The following is a 24,241-nucleotide window of genomic DNA, read 5'->3' as shown; positions in this document are numbered from 1 at the left end:
CACACACCTAGTCACCCCCTCGAAAAATTCTGACTATCCCTGATTAATGCTTACCTCTCCAAGTGGAGACTAATTCTGTCCCTCAGAATTTTTTCCAATAATTTCCCTACCACTGATGTTAGGCTCACTAGCCTGTAATTCCCTGGTTTATCCCTACTACCCTTCTTGAATAATGGTACTACGTTAGCTGTTCTCCAGTCCTCTGGCACATCCCCTGTGGCCAGAGAGGTTTTGAAAATTTGTGTCAGAGCCCTGCAATCTCCTCCTTTGCCTCAAATAGCAGCCTGGGATACATCTCGTCCGGGCCTGGGGATTTATCCACTTTTAAGCCTGCTAAAACCGCTAGTACCTCCTCCCTCTCGATGCTAATATGTTCAAGTATATCACAGTCCCCCTGCCCGATTTCTATGTCTACATCGTCCTTCTCCATAGTCATAGTTGAATCGCTGATAGTGTGTGCAAGTTGTGAGGCTTGCAGCAGTGCCAAGTGTGTGAGGGTGAGATGAAGCATGTGAATGTGAGGTATGAGTCATGATTGATCGAGATTGTTGCTAGGTGACTGATGGGGGTGTGGTGAATTGAGCAGTGTGTGAGGCTAGTAGTGCAGATTGTGGGATATGGCATTTGAAGATGAATTCACTGACCTTGACCACTCGTGTGAGGTCATTAAGCTTCTTCCTGCATTGCGTCCAGGTCTTCGTGGCTGCACTGCTGGCATTCACCACAGCGGCTATCCGCTCCCATTGTACTTTGCTCTGTTGCCTGGAGGGCCTCCTGGCCCCCTGTGGAAAGAGAACCTATCTCCTCATATGGACCTCCTGCACCAAGGCCTCCAGTGCTGCAGGCAGCATGCACCTCCCCTTTAAGAGGTGCAAACTGCCTTTAAGTAGTGCAGGCTAGCTTTAATTGGTGTTAGCCTTTCATGAACTTAGGCCTCCTGCTGAGCGTTCAGCCACTCAGCAGCGTGTTCAGCGATGGGCTGACTGGCACAATCGTGGAAATGAGCAGGCAGCTCGAAGTTCATGTGCTGCCTGCAGTCCTCTGAGCAGCGCGGGTTGCTGGCCCATCGCAATCCCTGCGCCCGTTTTCGGGGGTAAATTAATTTCTCTTATTTGAATAAGACAGTGCTTGGACCCAGCTATTGCTTTTACCAAAAGTGATTTCTAAATTTTAATGAATTCAGGGCATCTGTCACAGATGTGCGGCTTTGCTCATAGCAATTTAATTAAAGAAGCTGATGGTAATTTTTAATCCTAAATTCAAAAGGATTTGTTTCAATAATTGATTAAGCAATTGTTTGGGATTTCTGGTTACTTAGCTGATGAAATTAATTTTCTGCAAATGTGTATCGAGTGGGGCTGTGTAGACGGAAACATGAAGGGTGACCGTACTGTCCCGTTTGCACCTGAAAACAGAGTGGTAGCGGGAGGAAAATCGTATGCGAATTGGTCCTGCTCAGTTCGGTTCTGGAAGTCGCCCAATTCACTGGGGCGGGATTTCCTGATGGATGGATTTCCCATCTGAAATGAGCCCTGAGCAGTAGAAGATGTTAAGTGAACATTTCAAATGTTATTTAAAGGATTCCTCAGCTGCTCTTTGCTGTATGGCGTTTTTGGATACTTGGATATCACCTTGCAGGAGCTTTTGAATCCATTTTATTGTATTAGCTTGTTGGTAACTTGTCCTTTAAAGTTTATTATTTGCAATTGTAAGCTCTGTATTGAGACTTTCGGCATTGCAAATGTATAATCATGGGGGTACTTCCAAGACACAGATGTGTAACCATTGGGAGAGGTGGCACCTTCTCAGTTCCCATTCCACAGTTGACTCCCCGCTACTGGGATGCAGCTCAGCACTTCCTGTGATTTTCAGGAGAGCACACTGTAGGAGATCACTGAGCTGAGTGAAGTCCTTATCCATTTGAGCTAGCAGGCTCCAAGGTGGAGGAGATGGTGGAACCCACAGCCTGTGTGGCTCCAGTATGACCATCCCTGAGAAATGCTATTATATGTCACAGACCCCTGCAGAAGAGCTCAACTGCAACTGCCTTCGAGCCAACCACCTGCTCCATGGTTGACTGCAGAGCATCAATGCCATGCCACAGAGGTGGGTAGTGGGCTCCACCGTAATGTCCGAGTTGTTTTGGAGGCTCTGTTGCAGGCAGTCCAGAGCCTTCAACAATAGCAGTTGCTCAGAAATCAATCATTTTTTTAAAATTCTGGGACCCAGAAATCTGCATATCTGTCTCTTTCTGCAGGGCCAGTCCGTGAGCTGGCACTCCAGTTAGTTTTTGCTTTGGCCTTCCTTGCCACTTTCACCTGCTCCTGCTCACTTGTGCTTAATGAATCTCCCAGTGCACTTCTCTCAAGCTCATTATCTAAGTCATACAAGATGCCAAATTCTGTGCTGGTGCTTAGTCCAGTAACAGTGAGTAACACTGCATCATTATCGAGGCTTTCGTCTTCACTCTGCCTGGCACTAGTGTCTGAGTCATTTGATGGGCCTAGAAAAAGGGGAGAGGGTCAAGGATTAGGATGTAGGATTTGTGGTAAGAACATGCCTGATCACTGGCACCACAATGCCACACCAGGTTGTAGTTTTCAGGCACACGTGAGTGAGATAGATAAGTAGAAAGAGAAGAGGTTGTCCAGAAAGAATACGCCTTGCCTTTAAAATGCTACAGGCACTTAAGAAACCAGCAGCAGCACCTGATTTCCCAGCCCATAAACTGGCGAGCTGCCCAAAGTTAGTGTGTTTCGAGCTGGCAGCTCATCTGAGGAGTGGTCTCCTCTCCCACCCTCCTATTTTACTGGTGGCGCCATGACAGGAGCTGATGACTGCTGGACAGACCACCGCCTAATCCGCTCTGTCATCTCCATCAATGTAGCCCCAAAACAGCGGCGGCAACAGAAACAATGCCGCAGGAAAATTAATGCTGGAGCACTAAAGACCCCGCTAAGAAAGTCTTATTCAGCCTGCGCCTCACAAACAACCTGACGACTCCCAGTGATGCAGAGACACAGAGTGCCCACAGCGTCTGGTCTGCACTCAAGACCTCCATAATCAGCACCTGTGAAGAGACACTCAGTCACTCGACCAGGAAACACCAAGACTGGTTCGACGAGAATGACCAGGAGATCCAGGAGCTAATAAGCCGCAAGCGCAAGGCATTTCTGATCTGGAAACAGCAACAGAACTCGAGAGCAAGAAAGCAGCTCTACAGTAGCCTGAAGGCCGAGGTCCAACAAAAAACTCACGACCTAAAGAACAGATGGTGGGTGGAGAAAGCGCAGGAGATCCAGCAGCTAGCCGACAACCACGACGTGCATGGATTCTTTAGCGCAGTCAAGACCATCTACGGCCCAAGCACCCAAGGCCCTTCCCCACTGCGGGGCAAGAACGGAGAGGTACTCATCAAGGACAGGGAAGCAGTCAGTGCCCGCTGGAAGGAGCACTTCGAAGATCTCCTTAACCACGACTCTGTCTTCGACATGAGTGTCCTCAACTCCATCCCACAGCATGCTACCCGCCACCATCTCAGCACAACCTCAGCCTGGCATGAGGTTGAAAAGGCCATCCGACAACTGAAGAACAACAAGGCCTCAGGAGCAGATGGAATCCCTGCCGAGGCACTAAAGCATGGCGGAGAAGCACTACTGGTGCGAATTCATGAACTAATTTCTCTTATCTGGAAGGAGGAGAGCATGCCAGGGGATCTCAGAGATGCCGTAATTGTGACCATCTTCAAGAAAGGTGACAAGTCCGATTGCGGTAATTACAGAGGAGTTTCCCTGCTATCTGCCACAGGGAAAGTCATCGCAAGAATCCTCCTCAATCGCCTTCTTCCAGTGGCCGAAGAGTTCCTCCCAGAGTCGCAGTGCGGATTCCGCCCACTAAGGGGCACAATGGACATGATCTTCACCGCACGTCAATTACAAGAGAAATGCAGGGAACAGCACCAACCACTGTACATGGCCTTCTTTGATCTCACAAAGGCCTTCGACACTGTCAACCGTGAGGGATTATGGAGTGTCCTCCTCAAATTCGGCTGCCCTCAAAAGTTTGTCACTATCCTCCGCCTGCTTCACAACGACATGCAAGCCGTGATCCTGACCAACAGTTCCACCACAGACCCAATTCACGTACGAACCGGGGTCAAGCAAGGCTGTGTCATCGCACCAACGCTCTTCTTGATCTTCCTTGCTGCAATGCTCCATCTCACCCTCAGTAAGCTCCCCACTGGAGTGGAGCTAATTTACAGAACAAACGGGAAACTGTTCAACCTCCGTCGCCTCCAGTCCAGATCCAAAGTCGCCCCATCCTCTGTCGTCAAATTACAGTATGCAGACAATGCTTGCGTCTGCGCTCACTCGGAGGTCGAACTCCAAACCATCGTCAACACCTTCCCCGAAGCGTACGAGAGCATGGGCCTTACACTAAACATCCGTAAGACAAAGGTCCTCTACCAACCTGCCCCTGCCACACAGTGCTGCCCCCCGATTATCAAAATCCACGACAAGGCCTTGGACAACGTGGACCACTTTCCATACCTCGGGAGCCTACTATCAACAAGGGCAGACGACGAAGTCCAACACTGCCTTCAGTGTGCCAGTGCAGCCTCAGTTGCCTGAGGAAGAGAGTGTTTGAAGACCAGGACCTCAAACCCGGCACTAAGCTCATGGTCTACAGGGCAGCAGTGATACCCGCCCTGCTGTATGCCTCAGAGACATGGACCATATACAGCAGGCACCTCAAAGCACTGGATAGGTACCACCAACGCTGCCTCCGCAAGATCCTGCAAATCCATTGGCAGGATAGGCGCACCAACGTCAGTGTTCTTGCTCAGGCCAACATCTCCACCATACGTATTGGAATTTCTACAAGAGTAAAACTTCCTTGATGGTTGGAAATAATAAGATAAATTTTGTGAGACCTGTAACACTTGCATATTGAATTATCATTGGCCCGCAGGCATCTGTAAGGAATACCTATTATATTCATGTGATCACATGCTGAGTTGTCATTGGCCTGCAGGCATCTGTAAGGACTACTATTGTTTTGAAGACCCAGGCCAGGGGTCCTAATGCCATGCTTTGCCCACTGGTGCTGCTATGAGTAAGATCACAGACCTAATGCTTAATAAAAGAGTTAAACTGTAATACTCCGTTGTCCTGCAATTTATTATTTTTATACAAAGTGTGTAAAACAAGACAAGACTGTGCGCCATTGTTGGGACCTTGGATACAGCCACTGCATATCCAACAAGTGTAGGTCCGTTATCCCAGACTTCCTATCCATTGATTTCAGTTGAGTGAAAAATCGAACAATATGTACTGGCTGATGTGAGGCCTCACTGGTGATGTGGGGTCTCTCAAAATTTACTTTAATGAGCTTCATCTTCTCCCTGGATCTGCAAACTTCATACATTAACATTTTAGAAAGAGACGGCACTTCCTGATGTCTACATTCATAAGTTAATTGCAACAGTGTTAATGAGGGGAACTGGGTCAGGTCCTCTGCCCCATCGCAAATGTGGCTATCTCTAAACAGTTTCACAAATTGCTCTTCTGCACTGACACCAAGACGAAAGAACTCTATTGGGTAGATTCTGTGATGCTCTGCATAAATTCTAAGGTTGGCAACGTGGACTGTAGAATTGGGTAACTTGCATTTATATAGAGTTTCATTACACCCCGAGGACATCCAGTGATTATTGTTATGTAGGCAAATATGGCAGCCAAATCCCACAAACAGAAAATGAGATGAATGGCCAGTTAATTTGTTTATGGTGATGTTGGCCAGGACTCTAGAAGAACACCCTGCTCTGGTTCAAATAGTGTCATAGGATATTCTGACCATTAATCTAAATAGATGGAAAATGTGGCCATGGCACAAACAATTTCCTGATGTACAGTCCCAGAAGACAAGGCTATGTGCTGAGAGCATACATTCATAACATTTATTCTGTAGGCTTGAGATGCAAGTTGAAAAAAGCACAGGCACAGTTGGAGATGAGGGCTGAACCTTCCAACAGCCTGTGTGCTAGTAAGTGACTATTGATCATGTAGCTGGGTTATGTTGCGATGGTTTGATCTGTGAAGCACTTGAAAATGTAAGTGTAACAAGGCAATCAATTATATAACAATATCCACGGATGCTGCCTGGCCTGCTGAGTGTTTCCAGCATTTTCTGTTGTTATTTCAGATTTCCAGCATCCGCAGTATTTTGCTATTGAATCAATTGTATACTGTGGGGGAGAAATTGGGTGAGTAGCGCCACCTGTTAGCACCTAAAGAGGCAGGCAGTGGCTGTAGTGCCACTGGCTGCGCCTCCCGCGATATTCAGGAGGGGCGCTAATGGTGGCGTTAGCCTGTTGTGCTGCGCCGCCACCGATGACGTCATCGGTGTGCGCAGCGCCCCATTCGCGATATTTGGTAGCGAACGCCGCAGTTGCGCCGTTCGCTACCCGCGCCCGGTTCACGGGGCCTTACTGTGCCGGCAGCGGCGCAAGTTAAGGTGGAGGTGAGGGGCGGCCGCCTGCCAGCTCCTCCGTCCCCAGCCTCCTAACCCCCCCCCCGCCCCCCGCGGCATTGCCGGCTGTTTCCCGAGCGCCCGGCACTTCTCCTTGGTGCCGGGCTCATTTGCCAGCACTCGCGAACGGGGATCGCGCTGTTGCAGGCACCTCCCCCTTAACAGTGGGAGGAAGGCCTGCAGTACCGTAGCGTGCTGTACCACAGCGTGTGGCGCTGCGGCACGTTGCGCTGCAATAATCAGTTTCGGCACCCTAAGAGGGACACGGAGCGCCTCAAGCCTTGCCCCGTGTCCCTCGAGGGGCACTGAAACTGAATTTCTGGCGATCGGTATTACTCCGATCGCTGCGCTAAATCCTGCGCTCAGGCGACTTTTGCGCCACTTTGGCGCCCCAACCCAATTTCTAAGCCTGTGTCTTTAGTGTGTGCCCTGATGAAGCATGAGATACAAAGAAAGAACTGAGTAAAGGAGTGACTGCTGACACAAAGCCAAGAGAATATCCAGCGCAGAAACCCAAAATTTGTGACGGGTACCCTTCTTAGAGGGCAGCAGGTCACATCTGTCAGGAGGTAACAAATGGTATTATAAGGGCTTGCCATGGGTGAATGGTAAAAGTGGAGGCAATCTTGGGCCTTTGACCTGGAAAATGGTACTGCTTGGGTCATCTTATCTTCATGTATTCCTTCAAAGATTACATCTTATCCTGCTTCTTTTCCTAGGTGCTTAGGTGCTATACAAGCCATTCTCTGTTGAGACATGGAACAGACTTCAGATGAATAGAATCATAGAATAGTACAGCACCGAAGGAGGCCACTAAAGTTTGTGTCGGCTCTTCTGAAGAGCAATCCAGTTAGTCCCACTCCCCTGCTCTTTACTCATAATTCCTGTAATTTTTCCACCTTCAACTATTTATCCTATTCCCTTTTGAAAGCTACTATTGAATCTGTATCCACCACCCTATCGGGCAGTGCATTTCCAATCCTAACCACTCGTTGCGCAAAAAAGTTTTTCCTCATGTCACCTCTGGTTCTTTTGCCAATCACCTTAAATCTGTGCCCTCTGGTTGTCGACCCTTCAGTCATTGGAAACAGTTTCTCTTTTGCAGATTAGAGGATAGCAAATGTAACCCCGCTATTTAAGAAAGGAGGGAGAGAGAAAACGGGAACTACAGACCTGTTAGCCTCACATCAGTAGTTGGGAAAATGCTGGAATCTGTTATAAAGGATGCAATAACTGGGCACTTAGAAACTAATAGTAAGATTGGGCAGAGTCAACATGGATTTATGAAAGGGAAACCCAGTTTGACAAACCTATTGGAGTTCTTTGAGGATGTATCTAGTGGAGTAGACAACAGGGAACTGGTAGATGTGGTGTATCTGGATTTTCAGAAGGCCTTCGATAAGGCCCCACACAAGAGGTTGGTGAACAAAATTAGGGCACATGGAATTGGGGGTAATATACTAGCATGGATTGAGAATTGGTTAACAGACAGAAAACAAAGAGTAGGGATAAACAGGTCTTTTTCAGGATGACAGGCTGTGACTAGTGGGGTATCGCAAGGATCGGTGCTTGGGCCCCAGCTATTCACAATCTATATCAATGATTTGGATGAGGGGACTAAATGTAACATTTCCAAATTTGCTGATAATACAAAGCTAGGTGGCAGTGTCAGTTGTGAAGAGAATGTGAAGAGGCTTCAAGGGGACCTCAACAGGCTCAGTGAGTGGGCGAGAACATGGCAGATGGAATATAATGTGGATAAATGTGAAGTTATCCACTTTGGTAGAAAAAACAGAAAGGCAGAGTATTTCCGAAATGGTGAAAGATTGGGGAATGCAAATGCTCAAATGGACCTGGGTGTCCTTGTACATGAGTCACTGGAAGTGAATGTGCAGGTGCAGCAAGCCATTGGGAATGCAAATGGTATGCTGGCCTTCATTACAAGAGGATTTGAGTACAGGAGTAAAGAAGCCTTACTCCAATTATATAGGGCCTTGGTGAGACCACACCTGGAGTATTGTGTACAATTTTGGTCTCCTTACCTAGGGAAGGATATACTTGCCATAGAGGGAGTGCAACGAAGGTTCAGGAGATTGATTCCTGGGATGCCGTATGAGAAGAGATTGAGTAAACTAGGCTTGTATTCTCTTGAATTCAGAAGAATGAGGGGGGATCTCATTGAAGCATACAAAATTATTACAGGGCTTGATAGGGTGGATGCTGGGAGAATGTTTCCCTTGGCTGGGGAGTCTAGAACCAGGGGCCACAGCCTCAAGATAAAGGGTAGGCCATTCAGGACTGAGATGAGAAGAAATTTCTTCACACACAGGGTGGTGAATCTTTGAAATTCTCTGTGGAGGCTCAGTCATTGGTTATATTCAAAACAGAAGTCGATAGATTTCTGACTAGTAAGGGCATCAAGGGATATGGCGATAGGGCCGGTGAATGGCGTTGAGGCAGAAGATCAGCCATGATTTCATTGAATGGCGGAGCAGGCTCGAAGGGCCGAATGGCCTACTCCTCCTATTTCTTATGTTCATGATTTTAAACACCTCTATCAAATCGCCTCTTAGCCTTCTCTGCTCTAAGGAGAATAGCCTCAGCTTCTCCAGTCTATCAACGTAACTAATTCCTCATCCCTGGAACCATTCCAGTAAATCTCTTTTGTAGACTCTCTAAAGCCTTTTACATCCTTTCTAAAGTGTGGTGCCCATAATTGGACACAATACTCCAACTGGGGCCGAACTAATGTTTTATATAGGTTTAGCATAACCTCCTGGCTTTTGTACTCTATGGGCTGGATTTTAACTCGGGTGCGGGCTGTTGTCGTGTTATCCGAATTTCGTGTTTCCCACACGAATCTAAATGGATGTGGGAGACTGATGCAATTTTAACTCAATTGGCCAATTGATTTCCAACATGTGGGAAGCCTTCGCAAATGGGTTTTTCATGACTGAAAGTCCCCTCCGATGACGTCATCATTGCTGCTGCAGGTCAGCAGCAAGCCTTGCTTCTTCTGCAGGCTTCCAAGCTTTCTCCATTTGATGTCAGAGGGACCTGCAGGAAAGATGACAAGCGCGAGGGCAAGATCAGCTCCTCGCTTTGACGAGGCGGCACTGCAGGCATTGTTCGATGGGGCTAGGGCCAACAGGGAGGTGCTGTTCCCTTCATCAGGGAGGACGAGGCCTCCCACTCAGACCAAGGCTGTGTGGATGCAGGTGGCTGAGGAGGTCAACTCCTTGGGAGTCACCTGCAGAACCTGGATACAGTGCAGGAAAAGATTTCATGACCTGCGCATTGCAAAAGTGAGTATGAATTTCCCATCACCTTCAATCTGATCCCCATTGCCTTTCCTCACCAGCACTCAGCTTTAGCAATCTCTTCCTCCACATCCCACTTGACACGGACATCCATGCACCCTGACCCATTCCCTCTCTCTCTATGCTCACATTCACATAACTATTCCACCATGCAGCCCTCACACTCCCTATCACTCTGATGCTTTGAACACAACTGACAACACACAGGGAGGGCCCTTGGTCTTGCCACCTCACTCCATCTTTGTCTCCTTCTAAGTATCTGTGCTATGCAATCTCTACACTCACTCCTTCATTCTCACTCAACCTCCACTTGTCTCCCTCATTGCAGGAAAAGAGAGCTCACAACAAGAGAGAGAGCGAGCCAGGACAGGAGGAGGGACAGCCTCATTAGCCCACCTGACCCCCTGGGAGGAGGCCGTCCTGGAAATCATGGGCATTGAGGATGATTCGTACGTGGGGGACGGACAGACGGGTGCAACACAGCAAGCTGGTGACAGAAAATTTTCCCATCTCTCTCTTTGACATTGCATGAGTCGCTGATAATGATTGTGAAGCTGTAACAGATGCGCTTATGAGCATCTGCAAAAAGCTATGTGCATGTAGCCTTTACATCACATCTCTGACTCCTTTACTCCCCCACAGGACCATCACAAGCATCCATCCCCCCTAGCCAGGAAGAAGAGGCTGAGCAGCCAGACTCCTCAGAGGAAGCTGCAACCTCTGAGGACGCAGCGTCAGCAGAATTCAGCGCACCCAGCAGCAGCGCAGACACTCACACCTCGGTAGGACCTTCGGGACATAGAGTAGTGTTGTCACCTGGTGTATCACAGCTCACAAGTGAGCATCAGCAGATTGTGGAGACAGGGACAGCAGTGGAGAGTCCTAGTCAGAGGGCACAGGACTCTGCCAGCTCGGCTGAGCAGCATGTCGACCCTCTGCCTCTGGGTCCATCCATAAGATCAGAGGTCATGGAACTCCAGGCACAGATGCAGGAGTCTCTGGCAGGTTTTGGCTCTAGGGTCGCTGCGAGTGTGGAGCGAATGGAGGAGTCCATAGCGAACATGAGCAGAGCCTTTGTGGAGTCATTGGTGCATGAACGCATCACCACGGAAAGGATGGCTACCTCCGTGGAAATGATTGCTACCTCCGTGGTAAGGCTGGCTACCATACAGGAGAGGAGGGCTACGGCCATGGAGGAGCTTAGTCGCCAGGGTATGGAAATCATGGCCATTGTTCAGAATAGAATGACATCTCTTGAGGAGCGATGGGCATCTATTGAACAGAGAAACCAGACCTTCTGAGTAGGACTGCCATTGCAAATACGGGTCCCCATGGCCCCCCTGATGTGCAGCAAGGTGTTCTCCAGCTCCTTGCAGGCGCTGAGGGCGACCTGACCCATGAGAGGGAGGTTGGTGGCATACCTCAAGGAAGTGGGAGCTCCTCTCCAAGTGCTCACACTTCCATGCCACTGCAGAGCCCCACCAGAGTCCACACCCAAGTGAGATAGACGTCTCAACCCCTGCACAGCCGCAGGAGCAGCAGACTGTTGCTGAGCCCTCACAGGCTCGCAACCCCAGAGGACGCCCGCCAAAGGTGTCGAGACAGGAGCAGCAGGAAAGTGAGCAAGGGGCCTCCACATCTGCTGAAGCCACAGGGGAAGCACTACGTAGGAGCACGCGTAAGAGGAAGATAAAGCACAAGTTGTCACAAGGGTAGTCACTTGGGTGGAATTTTGTGTTTAGTGTAAAAATGCCATCACGTCGTAATTGTACATAAAAATTCTGATGAGAAATGTTGCAGTTGTGGCGTCTGTCATTTCGCTATTGGGACTTCCACATTGAGGCCTTAGGAATACTTGCAACTGTCAGTATGGTGGTCGGAGTGCTAGGAATCCTCTGGTTCTTGGCCATTGTCAATGCTCTGGTAAGAAGCTGCGAGGCAAAAGTGTTTGATTCACTAGGCTAAGCAAATCTGGCCAGGATGAGTGCCTTCCTTGCATCCCGGGCAGCAATGTTCTCGCATAATGCTGCCGCTGGTTGATGGGCCTCTGCAGGATGTTCGTTTTCGCCCTCCTCCTCATCTGAGGAGGATATGTGAGGAGCCACTTGGTCCTCAGGAATCTGCAAGCCACAACGCTGTGCCATGTTGTGAAGTGCACAGCAAACCACGACGATTTTGGAGACCCTGGCTGCTGAGTACTGCAGGGCTCCACCTGATCTATCCAGGCATCTGAAGCGCATCTTCAGCCAACCGATGGTTTGCTCGATTATGGCTCTGGTGGACATGTGGCTGGAATTGTAGCTCTCCTTAGCTTCGTTGGATGGTCCCCTCAACGGTGTAATCAGCCACGTCCTCAGGGGATAGCCCTTGTCTCCAAGTAGCCATCCGTTAAGTTGGTCTGGCGGACTGAATAGCGGAGGCACTAGATTGGCGCAGTATGAAGGAGTCATGGCAACTGCCAGGGTACATGGCACAAACTTCCTTCTTGTGGTCACACACCAGCTGAACGTTGAGGGAGTGGAAGCTCTTGCGGTTGACAAAAACACCTGGATTGCGATGGGGTGCCTTAAGGGCCACGTGTGCAGTCAACAACGCCCTGCACCCTTGGAAAGCCTGCCAGATGAGCTAATCCAACCACTCGCGCCGTGACACTTGCTCGATCCTTGGTGAAATGGATGTGATTGTGCGAGGGCAAAGAGGGCATCGGTTACCTGCGTGATGCAAGTGTGTGCGGCCGCCTGGGAGATGCCGCTGATGTCTGCTGCTGATCCCTGGAATGAGCCTGAGGCAAAAAAGTTGAGTGCGGTGGTGACTTTGACAGCCACTGATAATGCTTGTCCACCTGGTCCTCTGGGCAGCAGGTCTTGCTGTAGCATTGCGCAGATGTCAGCCACTACCTCTCGCGAAAGTCAGAACCGCCTTTGGCACTGTTGCTCAGACATGTTGAGATAGGTGACCCTGCGTCTGTAGACCCTGTTTGGGGGGTATCTCCTGCGCCTACGGGCTTCCAGACGCTGGCTCCTTCTGGCCTGTGCAGCCTCAGGTGGGTGAGCAGCAGCCTGTCGCTCCTGCTGCTGCTGCTGTTGCTGGTGCTGCTGTTGTTCCTGGTTCTGCTGGTACTGCGGCTGGTGCTCAAGCTCCTCTAATGCCCAGATGGGAAGGAAATAAATGGCTCCCATGCTTCTGGTATATGCCTTCGTTGAGGAAGCGCTGAGTGAAGGTGGCGAGAGCGGTTTCCCAGGAGGCCACACTGGAGATGGGTGTGAGGCTCCAACCTTCCACAGGTGTGGTTAAGCCTTCTAATAGTTGCCCCAGGCCTGAGACCACTAAGTCCTGCCACCTGCAAATGATCAAATCTCCTCTTTAATGGTTGACATGCAGTTGATAGTCAGCAATCCAATAGTGCTCCCGCCAGGTTTCACATTTGTGTTTCCCACCAGGCGTGTTTTACGTGGGAAAAGGGTTAAATTTGCAAGGGCCTGTTAAAATAGGATTATAGAGGCCATTTAGTGGTTATTAAGGGCCTTAAAGACCAGTCCCGCCTGTTGGATGCGGGACGGAGTCGGGACCATCAGACACGCCCGAGTTAAAATTGCTCGGAGTCGGGAACCAGGCCGGGGGGGGGGGGTCCCGCCCACCAGTTTTTGCGATTTTAACCCCCCGCACGCCTCCAAGCCCGACTCCACGGCTCAGTGAAAATCGAGCCCTATGCCTCTATTTATAAAGCCCGGGATGCCATATGCTTTATTAACTGCTTTGTTAATCTATCCTGCCACCTTCAAAGATTTGTGCACAAGCACCCCAGGTCGCTCTGTTCTTGCACCCACTTTAAAACTGTACTATTTAGCTGGTATTGTCTCTCCTCATTCTTCCTACCAAAATGTATCACCTCACACTTTTCGGTGTTGAATTTCATCTGCCATGTGTCTGCCCATTCCATCCATAGCTTGTTTATTTCTGTAAAATACATGAATGGACAATATATAGATTTTACTTTGGTTATGAAAAGCAGTAAGGCTGCGAATTACTATCTCTGGAAAGAATGGCCTTGCCTTCTCTAACTTAACCCTTGAAGAAAAGAAAGACTTAGATTTTTATTGTGCCTTTCATGACCTCAGGATGTAGCAAAGCACTTTACAGCCAATTAAGTACTTTTTTGAAGTGAGTTAACCATTGTAATGTAAGAAATGCAGCACCCAAATTGCGCACAGCAAGGTCCCATGAATAGCAAGTCCCGCCTTGCCAAAATTGCAACAACATAGGGGTTGGGACGAAAATCATCCTCCTCAGTGTCTCGGCTCACAGATGAAGAATGGCCACTTGGATAAGGTACCAGATGGCTGCAAGTGTCCATCGAACTGTACCCCAGCAAGAGTTCATGGCTTCGGACAGGGAGGGGAGAATATGGGATGGGCGGTGGGGGTGTGTGGGGAAAAGCTTACCAATAAAATACAGTGAAAACGGGACTATACCTTTAAAACAAAATTCATCATTTGCTGCAACATCTTCTTTCCATTATGTTCCATTGCAGGTGAGGACATCTTTGTCAATATGTATGGAGCTGCGGCAGACACAAATGTAAGACTGGACAAAAACTCAGTAATGATAGAGAAGACCTACATATCGATGGCCAACCAAAGAGTGGTATCCATTTGCAATAGGAGCGATGTAATAGGACACTTCCAGTGGAAGGCCTTTGCAACTCCAGAGGAGGAGGACCAGCAGAAAATCAGGTGAGTCAAATACTGCTCTCTAAGCCCGCTTGGTTAATAAAAATTCCATAAACTAAGGCTTGCAAGGACATTTCTGTCATGCACGGTAGATCCATCTTAAGAATTCCAGCGCCGATCCTGGCCTGGACTCCAAGATGGTCCCCACATCTGCCACTGTTGGCGATATATGACAACCAGGCATACCTGCGCTGATCCTACTCTAGGTCCCAACTGAGGGATGAGACAGGGTAACTTACCACTTTGGTGGCCTGGTAGGGGTGGGTGGAAGCTCTGCCCCCGCAAGGCCCTACAAGAGCTATTTCCCCATGACTGGGACCCCTTGGTAATATATTTCAGAAGTCAAAGATTAATGCAATGCTGATGTTTCAGAAAGATTCAGTAAGTGTCTCCATACTCTCTCCAATCCCTATCCCGGTAAGTCTCTGGCAGCCCACCCTCACCGTACTACTTTCATAATGTAGGCTCCCGAGGTATGGAAAGTGGTCCACTGCAAATCCATTGGCAGGATAGGCGCACCACGTCAGTGTTCTTGCTCAGGCCAACATCCCCAGTATCGAAGCTTTGACCATGCTCAATCAGCTCCGATGGACGGGTCACATTGTCCGCATGCCCAATACGAGACTCCCAAAACAAGCGCTCTACTCGGAGCTCCGGCATGGCAAGAGAGCCCCAGGTGGGCAGAGGAAATGCTTCAAGGACACCCTCAAAGCCTCCTTGAAAAAGTGTAACATCCCCACCAACACCTGGGAATCCCTGGCCCAAGACCGCACAAAGTGGAGGAGAAGCATCCGGGAAGGCGCCGAACACCTCGAGTCTCTTCGCCGGGAGCAAGCGGAAGCCAAGCGCAGGCAGCGCAACGAGTGCACGTCAACCCAAGCACCCCACCCACCCGCCCCTTCAACCACCGTCTGCCCCACCTGTGACAGAGACTGTAGGTCCCGCATTGGACTAATCAGTCACATACGAGCTCATTTTTAATGTGGAAGCAAGTCATCCTTGTTTCCTAGGGACTGCCTAAGAAGAAGAAGACTTTCATAATGTTCACTGGCTCACGAACAAGGCCATTCCCATCTGCAACCTCATTGTGGATGAGTAGGTCTACATCCTGTCTTGACTAAAATCTGGCTCAGAAATGGTGACACTGAGACTGTTCTGCCAGGCTACACATTCCATTATGTTCTACAAACAAACTGCAATGAAGGTAAAATGGGACTCAACTCCTGGTCTCAACTTGACTTATCCCCTTATTTTTTTGGTACATAAGTACATAAGAAGTAGGAGCAGGAGTAGGCCATACAGCCCCTCGGGCCTGCTCCGCCATTCAATAGGATCATGGCCCACTTCCCTGCCCTCTTCCCCGTAACCCTATTCCCTTATCAGCTAGGAAACTGTCTATCTCCGTTTTAAATTTATTTAATGTCGCAGCTTCCACAGCTCTCTGAGGTAGCAAATTCCATAGATTTACTACCCTCTGAGTGAAGAAGTTTCTCCTCATCTCAGTTTTTAAAGGGCAGCCCCTTATTCTAAGATTATGCCCCCTAGTTCTAGTCTCACCCATCAGTGTAAACATCCTCACCGCATCCACCCGATCAAGCCCCCTTACAATCTTATATGTTTCGATAAGATCGCCTCTCATTCTTCTGAATTCCAATGAGTAGAGGCCCAACCTACTCAACCTTTCCTCATAAGTCAACCCCCTCATCTCCGGAATCAACCGAGTGAACCTTCTCTGAACTGCCTCGAGAGCAAGTATATCTTTTCTTAAATATGGAAACCAAAACTGTATGCAGTATTCCAGGTGTGGCCTCACCAGTACCCTGTATAACTGCAGCAAGACTTCCCTGCTTTTATACTCCATCCCCCTTGCAATAAAAGCCAAGATTCCATTGGCCTTCCTGATCACCTGCTGTACCTACATACTAACCTTCTGTGTTTCATGCACCAGGACCCCCAGATCCCTTTGAACTGTAGCACTTTGCAGTTTCTCTCCATTTAGATAATAACTTGCTCTTTGATTTTTTCTGCCAAAGTGCATAACCTCACACTTTCCAACATTATATTCCATCTGCCAAATTTTTGCCCACTCACTTAGCCTGTCTATGTCCTTTTGCAGGTTTTTTATGTCCTCCTCACTCACTGCTTTCCCTCCCATCTTTGTATCATCGGCAAACTTGGATACGTTGCACTCGGTCCCTTCCTCCAAATCGTTAATATAGATTGTAAAGAGTTGGGGTCCCAGCACTGACCCCTGCGGAACACCACTAGTTACTGATTGCCAACCCGAGAATGAACCATTTATCCCAACTCTCTGTTTTTTGTTAGATAGCCAATCTTCCACCCATGCCAGTATATTGCCCCCAATCCCGTGATTTTTTATCTTGTGCAGTAATCTTTTGTGTGCTGTCTCAATGTTCAAATAACATTGTTTGTTTCGCTATCGCCTTTCCCTCCCTTTCTTTCAAGACCCTCACTGAAATCTCCTCCCTTCTGTCCCCTGTCAGCCTTTGCACCGAGTGTCTCCTCATCGTTGTGAATTTAACCACACCTTACCCTGTCTCTAGTGATATTACCACACTCTTCACCTTCAAACTTCCTGCATCTATGGCCACCTCTGTGACCTCATCCTCACATGAGACATTGCCATCTTGCGGTCACATCCTCTGAAGTCTATTTTTGACTGCTCTCGAGCCATTAAATGTGGGTCCCGGGGTGAGGAAGGATGTGTAGCTAATGTGTGAGGTACAGTCACACCTGCCTTTCTTGTCCACTCGGGAACTCCTCTTCCTTCTCTAAATCTTTGAACACCAGAGGAAACCCATTCTGCCCAGCTGCTGCAACTGAAAGAGCAGCTGGAAGCAAGAAGTGGATTTGGAAAGAAGTCTTGTAATACAACAGAAAACCTAAACAGCACCAAATTAATGTAGTAATTAAGATGCAGATAAAACAGTATACTAAGTTTAAAAAAAAAACTAACCTACTGACCAAAATTAAAACCAGATACTTGCCTTTAGGAAGTTTATTTTGCAGGCCCAGCCATCCACACAGAATTATTGAGTAGCACTGCCCGTGAGGAATTGGAAAGAAGGCCACAAGATCCAGTGATTACATCACATTTGGAGCTTTAATGAGACTTGTGCTGGCGATTAGTGCAGCTTCAAATAACCCAGACGTTTTTCTTTGTTGCAATATACTTGCCGCGACTCAGGCATGCTACTTTAAGCTGATGTTGCTCCTTGTACTTCCACCAGCAAGTCTCAGTAGAGCCTCATAAAATCAGCACAACATCCCAACTTCAAGATCCTTGTTCTCAATTTCAAATCTCTTAGTGGCCTTGCTCCACCTTACTTGAGTTCAATGTTCCTTCTAATTTTTTTGTTGGCAGCGCGGCCCATTCAAATTTCAGCGCATGCGCGGTTTTTCCATTGTAAAGCCGGCAAGCAGCCTGGATGGGACCTCCAGTCAGCTGCGCGGCCGCACAACTTAATGGGAACATTATTAACTCCAGCTGTATGCGGCACGCACACCCTCTGCTTCTCAGACACAGGATTACTGGTTCTTCTCTGCCTTCATTATTTATGGCCATTCCTTCTGTCCCTACACCCTGGAAATCTCCCCCAACATCATCTTGCTTTGCTGCCTCCGTCCTTGCTTTCTAAAAAGAAAGACTTGCATTTTTATAGCGTCTTTCACGACCACCAGATGTCTCAAAGCGCTTTACAGCTAATGAAGTACTTTTGAAGTGTAGTCACTGTTGTAATGTGGGAAACGCGGCAGCCAATTTGCGCACAGCAAGCTCCCACAAACAGCAATGTGATAATGACCAGATAATCTGTTTTAGTGATTTGGTTGAGGGATAAATATTAGCCAGGACACCGGGGATAACTCCCCTGCTCCTCTTCGAAATAGTGCCTTGGAATCTTTTACATCCACCTGAGAGAGCAGACGGGGCCTCAGTTTAACGTCTCATCTGAAAGACGGCACCTCGGACAGTGCAGCACTCGCTCAGCACTGCACTGGGAGTGTCAGCCTAGATTTATGTGCTCATGTTCCTGGAGTGGGACTGTGAACCCACAACCTTCTGACTCAGAGGTGAGTGTGCCACCAACTGAGCCACAGCTGACACTTAAAACCTTCTAAAACCTTTAAAAAAAAAACTCTTCCTTTGGCTTTCCTCCTAAATTTTTGCTCCCTTTTCATGCCGTATTTTCTGCTGTTTCTGCTTTATTCAACACGCTGAGACAGTTTATTTTATGTCAAGAGAGCTATACATTGTCAGTTAAGGTTTTGCTGTACAAATATCAATAGCATCCTTCAGTACAAACCACAGTCAATACATCTGGGGCAGAATGACATTACTAAATCATTCTCACTTGTCACCTTGAACAGAATATTGGATTCCTGTAGGTTAAACAAGGGGATATTTTAACCCTCCTCCCTCCCCCCACCTCCCGGCCACCCCCTCGAAACCTACCTGGTAGAGTTCTTCAGGGCTCTGTGCTGTTCACTTTACTGTTTATTATTCTATTAATGATGCTGAGGAGGGGATCAATGGTACTGTTGTAACATTTACAATGACACAGAAATGTGAGTTGGCAATAATGAGATAAGAACATAAGAACATAAGAAATAGTAGCAGGAGTAGGCCAATCGGCCCCTCGAGCCTGCTCCGCCATTCAATAAGATCATGGCTGATCTGATCCTAACCGCCAATCCACTATGACAGGACTATCTCCTGAATCTAACAGAATTAGACACACGAAACAGGAGCAGGATCAGGCTACACGGCCCCTGGGCCCGCTCCGCTACCCACAGGGCCATGACCGATCCGCACCTAAACTCATGTCCAAATTCCTGCCCGCTCCCCGTAACCCTTAATTCCCTTTTCTTCTAGGAAACTGTCTATTTCTGTTTTAAATTTATGTAATGATGTAGCTTCGACAGCTTTTTGGGGCAGCATATTCCATGGACCTACCACCCTCTGAGTGAAGTAGTTCCTCCTCATCTCAGTTTTGAAAGAGCAGCCCCTTATTCTAAGACTATGCCCCCTAGTTCTAGTTTCACCCATCATCTGGAACATCCTCCCCGCATCCACCCGATCCAACCCCTTCACAATCTTATATGTTTCAATAAGATCGCCTCTCATTCTTCTGAACTCCAATGAGTAGAGTCCCAATCTACTCAACCTCTCCTCATATGTCCATCCCCTCATCCCCGGGATTAACCGAGTGAACCTTCTTTGTACTGACTCGAGAGCAAGTATGTCTTTTCTTAAGTATGGACACCAAAACTGTATGCAGTATTCCAGGTGCGGTCTCACCAATACCTTGTACAACTGAAGCAATACCTCCCTATTTTTATATTCTATCCCCCTAGCAATGAAAGCCAACATTCCATTGGCCTTCTTAATCACTTGCTGCACCTGCATACTAACCTTTTGAGTTTCGTGCACCAGGACCCACAGATCCCTTTGTACTTCAGTACTTTCCAGTTTCTTGCCATTAAGATAATAACTTGCTCTACGATTTTTCCTGTCAAAGTGCATAACCTCACACTTTCCAGTATTGTATTCCATCTGCCAAGTCTCTGCCCACTTACTTAGCCTGTCTATGTCCCCTTGCAGGTTTTTTATGTCCTCCTCTCTCACTACTTTCCCTCCCATCTTAGTATCATCTGCAAACTTTGATATGTTACACTCGGTCCCCTCCTCCAAATCGTTAATATAGATTGTAAAGAGTTGGGGAGCCAGCACTGACCCCTGCGGAACACCACTGGTTACTGATTGCCAGTCTGAGAATGAACCATTTAAGTAGTCTGGAAGCTGATTGAGGTAGGATAAGTGAAGAGGCTCATAAATGGCAGATGTTGTTTAATGCGGCAAAGTGTTGTACTATGCACATAGGACCAGGTAACTCAAGGACTTTACTCCAAGTTAGGTATGGAGCAAGGAGAGCAGCAGAGCACTGACACAGTTACCACACTGACAGTACCCTGAAGACTTAGGTCATGCCCTCCAAAAGTAAGAGCTGAAAAGGGACTTGCAGGTAGACACTGACCAGTTGCTAAAGGTTCACTAGTACAGTGGTTCTCAAACTGGGGTCTGTAAAGACTTTCCAGGGGTCTGCGCAATAATGTGACTGGACTTATTGCTGCAATGGCGTGGGTCGGGCACACGCTGTTGGCTGTTATTTTGATTTCCTTCGTCCGCTCGAGCGGCGCAGCCAATAGCTCATGCACCGGGGAGTTTGAATCAGGCCTGGGGGCCTGGTGCAGTCGCACAGTGAGCCACTGGTAAGCGATCGCCAGGCGGGCACTGGGGCCGAGGCAGCTCTGGAAATGGACATGTAATCGGATTAGCCTGGCCTTGGACTGACTGAGAATCCCAAGAGAGTGGGGGGGGCGAGAGGCCCCAGAGACACCGGGAATGGATTCGCAGGGCTAGGGCTGGGGGAGGGTAGGAAGGAGCCACCACGTCAGCCTTGTCCAAGGGCTTGGAATGACGATCAAGCTGAGCTTCGTTCACTGAGTACTGCAGTTGGGCCTGTGACTGGACCCGGGCTAAAGACTCGGTGTCCCAGTGGCAGAAATGCTGCACACCAGGCAGCGTGTCAGCGATATTCCAGCGCAGAGGTAAGCAGCAGAGGGGAGGAAAAAACTGTGAAATCTCAGCAGCTGTGCGGTGTGTAGGTGGGCGGTGCCAGTGTTCCCAACGGGAGCCATGAAGCCTAATCCTACTCCAGGAAGAGCAGGAAGCTGTCGTGCGGGGAACAGGCATGTTGCTGAACCTGTAGGGTTTCCATTCAGCTGAAGGGAAGATAAAAGTTTTCATCAATCACATCAATGTTCAATATATCAGACAGCCTTGGCAACATTTCATGCAAGTCCCTTTAACAGGAGACGGATGAACTTTACATTTGGAAATGTAAATGTGTACGGTGTTATCTATCTATCTATGTCTATCTATATATATAAACTTCCCCCCCCTCTTCCCCCACTCTTCCCCCCTCCCCTTCCCCCCGCTCTTCCCCCCCCTTCCCCCCACCTTCCCCCCCTCTTCCCCCCACCTTCTCCCCAGTCGCTCTCTCTCTTCCCCCCAGTCGCTCTCTCTCTTCCCCCCAGTCGCTCTCTCTCTTCCCCCCAGTCGCTCTCTCTCTTCCCCCCAGTCGCTCTCTCTCTTCCCCCCAGTCGCTCTCTCTCTTCCCCCCCAGTCGCTCTCTCTCTTCCCCAGTCGCTCTCTCTCTTCCCCCCAGTCGCTCTCTCTCTTCCCCCCAGTCGCTCTCTCTCTTCCCCCCCAGTCGCTCTCTCTCTTCCCCCCCAGTCGCTCTCTCTCTCTCTTCCAACAACAACATGCCCTCGAAAAAGCCTCGGCACCGCCGGGCACTCCAGCTAGTAAATGGATACGTCTGTCTGTCTGTCTGTCTGTCCTTCGGTGTGTGTCTGTCTGGCTATACACTCGAAAGTTATAGAGCGTACCTACGCGTGTGTTACATCAAAAGAAAGCTTACGATTCCAAAACCGTCGTAAGCGTATTTACGTTTCGGCCGGACAAAAATTGCGCCCGCAGTATCCAAAAAACGTTCAAAATTCCGCTTATTAGCATCTCATTATCCGCTCATTAGCAATAGAGTGACGTCAAGGTCGACCAATCGTACGCCGGGTTCCTGGCGCGTGCGGGCGGGCCCTCGTACAGTCGAGTGACGGGACGATTGACCAATCCTACGCTTTGGTGACATGATGGTCGACCAATCGGTGCGTGTGTGGGCGGGCCTTATCGTTCTGAACCGAGGTGAGTAGCCGCCATCTTGCTTCCATTCTTTTTCCCGCTTTCTGCGTCTTTCTTTTCAAACATACATTTCCACCAAAAAAAAGTTGCTTTTAAAACACAAATTGTTTTTAAAAAAAGTTAATTAATTTGTACATCTTTTCTCTAACCTCTATAATTTTCCTACCTTTCACCGTTTTTGTAGGCCTCGAAGCCTCGGCCTCTCCTCCGCACCCACGCCCGAGCTAGGCACCTCCCGGCCCCAGTCAACAAGCGGCCCCCGGTCGCCGCCATCTTTGTGAAGGCTGGAGGGGCGGGCCTCAGCCGAGCGTCGCTACTTGCCGCCATCTTAGTAAAGGCGGGTGGGGCAGGAGTCAGCGCGCGCAACTTGAGTCCGGCCCGGCCTCACGCGGTAGGTTGCGCGGCGGCGTCTCGCTCTCTGCTCTTGAACCCGGCTCGGGCGGGGGGGTGGTGCTCGGGAGATCGGGGGGAGCCTCGGGAGATCGGGGGGGGGGCGGGGCTCGGGAGATCGGGGGGGGGTCGGGCCTTGGGAGATCGGGGGGGGCGGCGGGCCTCGAGAGATCGGGGGGGGGCGGGCCTCGGAAGATCGGGGTGGGGCCTGGCCTCGGGAGATCGGGGGGGTGCCTGGACTCGGGAGATCGGGGGGGGGGCCGGCCTCGGGAGATCGGGGGGGGCGGGCCTCGGAAGATCGGGGGTGGGTCGGGCCTCGGGAGATCGGGGGGGGGCGGGCCTCGGAAGATCGGGGGTGGGGCGGGCCTCGGGAGATCGGGGGGGGGACGGGGCCTCGGGAGATCGGGGGGGGCGGGGCTCAGGAGGTCAGGGGGAGATCGGGGGGGGCGGGGCTCGGGAGATCGTGGGGGGGGGCGGGGCTCGGGAGATCGGGGGGGCGGGGCTCAGAAGATCAGGAGATCGGGGCGGGCCTCGGGAGATCGGGGCGGGCCTCGGGAGATCGGGGGGGGGCGGGCTTCGGGAGATCGGGGGTGGGGGCGGGCCTCGGGAGATCGGGGGGGGGGGCCGGCCTTGGGAGATCGGGGGGGGGGCGGGCCTCGGGAGATCGGGGGGGTGGCGGGCCACGGGAGATCGGGGGGGGCGGGGGCTCGGGGGCGGGGCTCGGGAGATCGGGGGGGGCGAGGCTCGGGGAGGCAGGGGGCGGGGCTCGGGCTGAGGGGGCGCTCTTCTCCCCCCTCCTTCCCCCCTCCCCACTCCCCCCTCCCCGCTTCTTCCCCCTCCCGCTTCTTCCCCCCTCCCGCTTCTTCCCCCCCTCCCGCTTCTTCCCCCTCCCGCTTCTTCCCCTCTTCCCCCCTCCCCCTTCTTCCCCCCCTCCCCCTTCTTCCCCCCTCCCCCCTTTTCCCCCCCTCCCCCTTCTTCCCCCTCCCCTTTCTTCCCCCCTCCCCCTTCTTCCCCCCTCCCCCCCTCTCCCCCCTCTCCCCTCTTCCCCCCTCCCCCCTCTTCCCCCCTCCCCCTTCTTCCCCCTCCCCCCTTCTTCCCCCCTCCCCCTCTTCCCCCCTCCCCTTCTTCCCCCCTCTTCCCCCCTCCTCCTTCTTCCCCCCTCTTCCCCCCTCGCCCTTCTTCCCCCCTCTTCCCCCCTCCCCCTTCTACCCCCCTCTTCCCCCCTCCCCCTTCTTCCCCCCTCTTCCCCCTCCCCCTTCTTCCCCCCCTCCCCCCCTCCCCCTTCTTCCCCCCCTCCCCCTTCTTCCCCCTCCCCCTTCTTCCCCCCTCCTCCTTCTTCCCCCTTCCCCCCTTCCCCTTCTCCCCTCCCCTTCTTCCCCCCCTCCCGCCCTCCCCTTCTCCCGCTTCCAACCCGCCCTCCCCCCTTCTCCCCCCTCCTTCCCCTCTCCCCCGCTCCCCCTCCCCCTTCTTCCCCCCTCCCGCTTCTT

The 24,241-nt window shown here is 50.4% G+C and overlaps 1 protein-coding gene across 1 annotated transcript in view; it reads left to right on the top strand.

Annotated features, from left to right (window-relative positions):
- The window catches only part of hydin (HYDIN axonemal central pair apparatus protein), a 946,920-nt gene that overhangs the window by 124,380 nt on the left and 798,299 nt on the right, over positions 1-24,241 (top strand). Inside the window, exon 4 of the mRNA XM_085992020.1 lies at positions 14,383-14,584. Within this exon, the coding sequence (XP_085848146.1) occupies positions 14,383-14,584 (202 nt within the window). The remainder of the gene's footprint in view (positions 1-14,382; positions 14,585-24,241) is intronic.

Source organism: Somniosus microcephalus, chromosome 6 (genome assembly GCF_052327205.1).
Source record: "Somniosus microcephalus isolate GS21.2 chromosome 6, FLI_Smic_1.0, whole genome shotgun sequence".
Taxonomy (NCBI): domain Eukaryota; kingdom Metazoa; phylum Chordata; class Chondrichthyes; order Squaliformes; family Somniosidae; genus Somniosus; species Somniosus microcephalus.
Note: the sequence above shows the minus strand (reverse complement) of the source record. Positions and strands in the feature narration are given on the sequence as shown.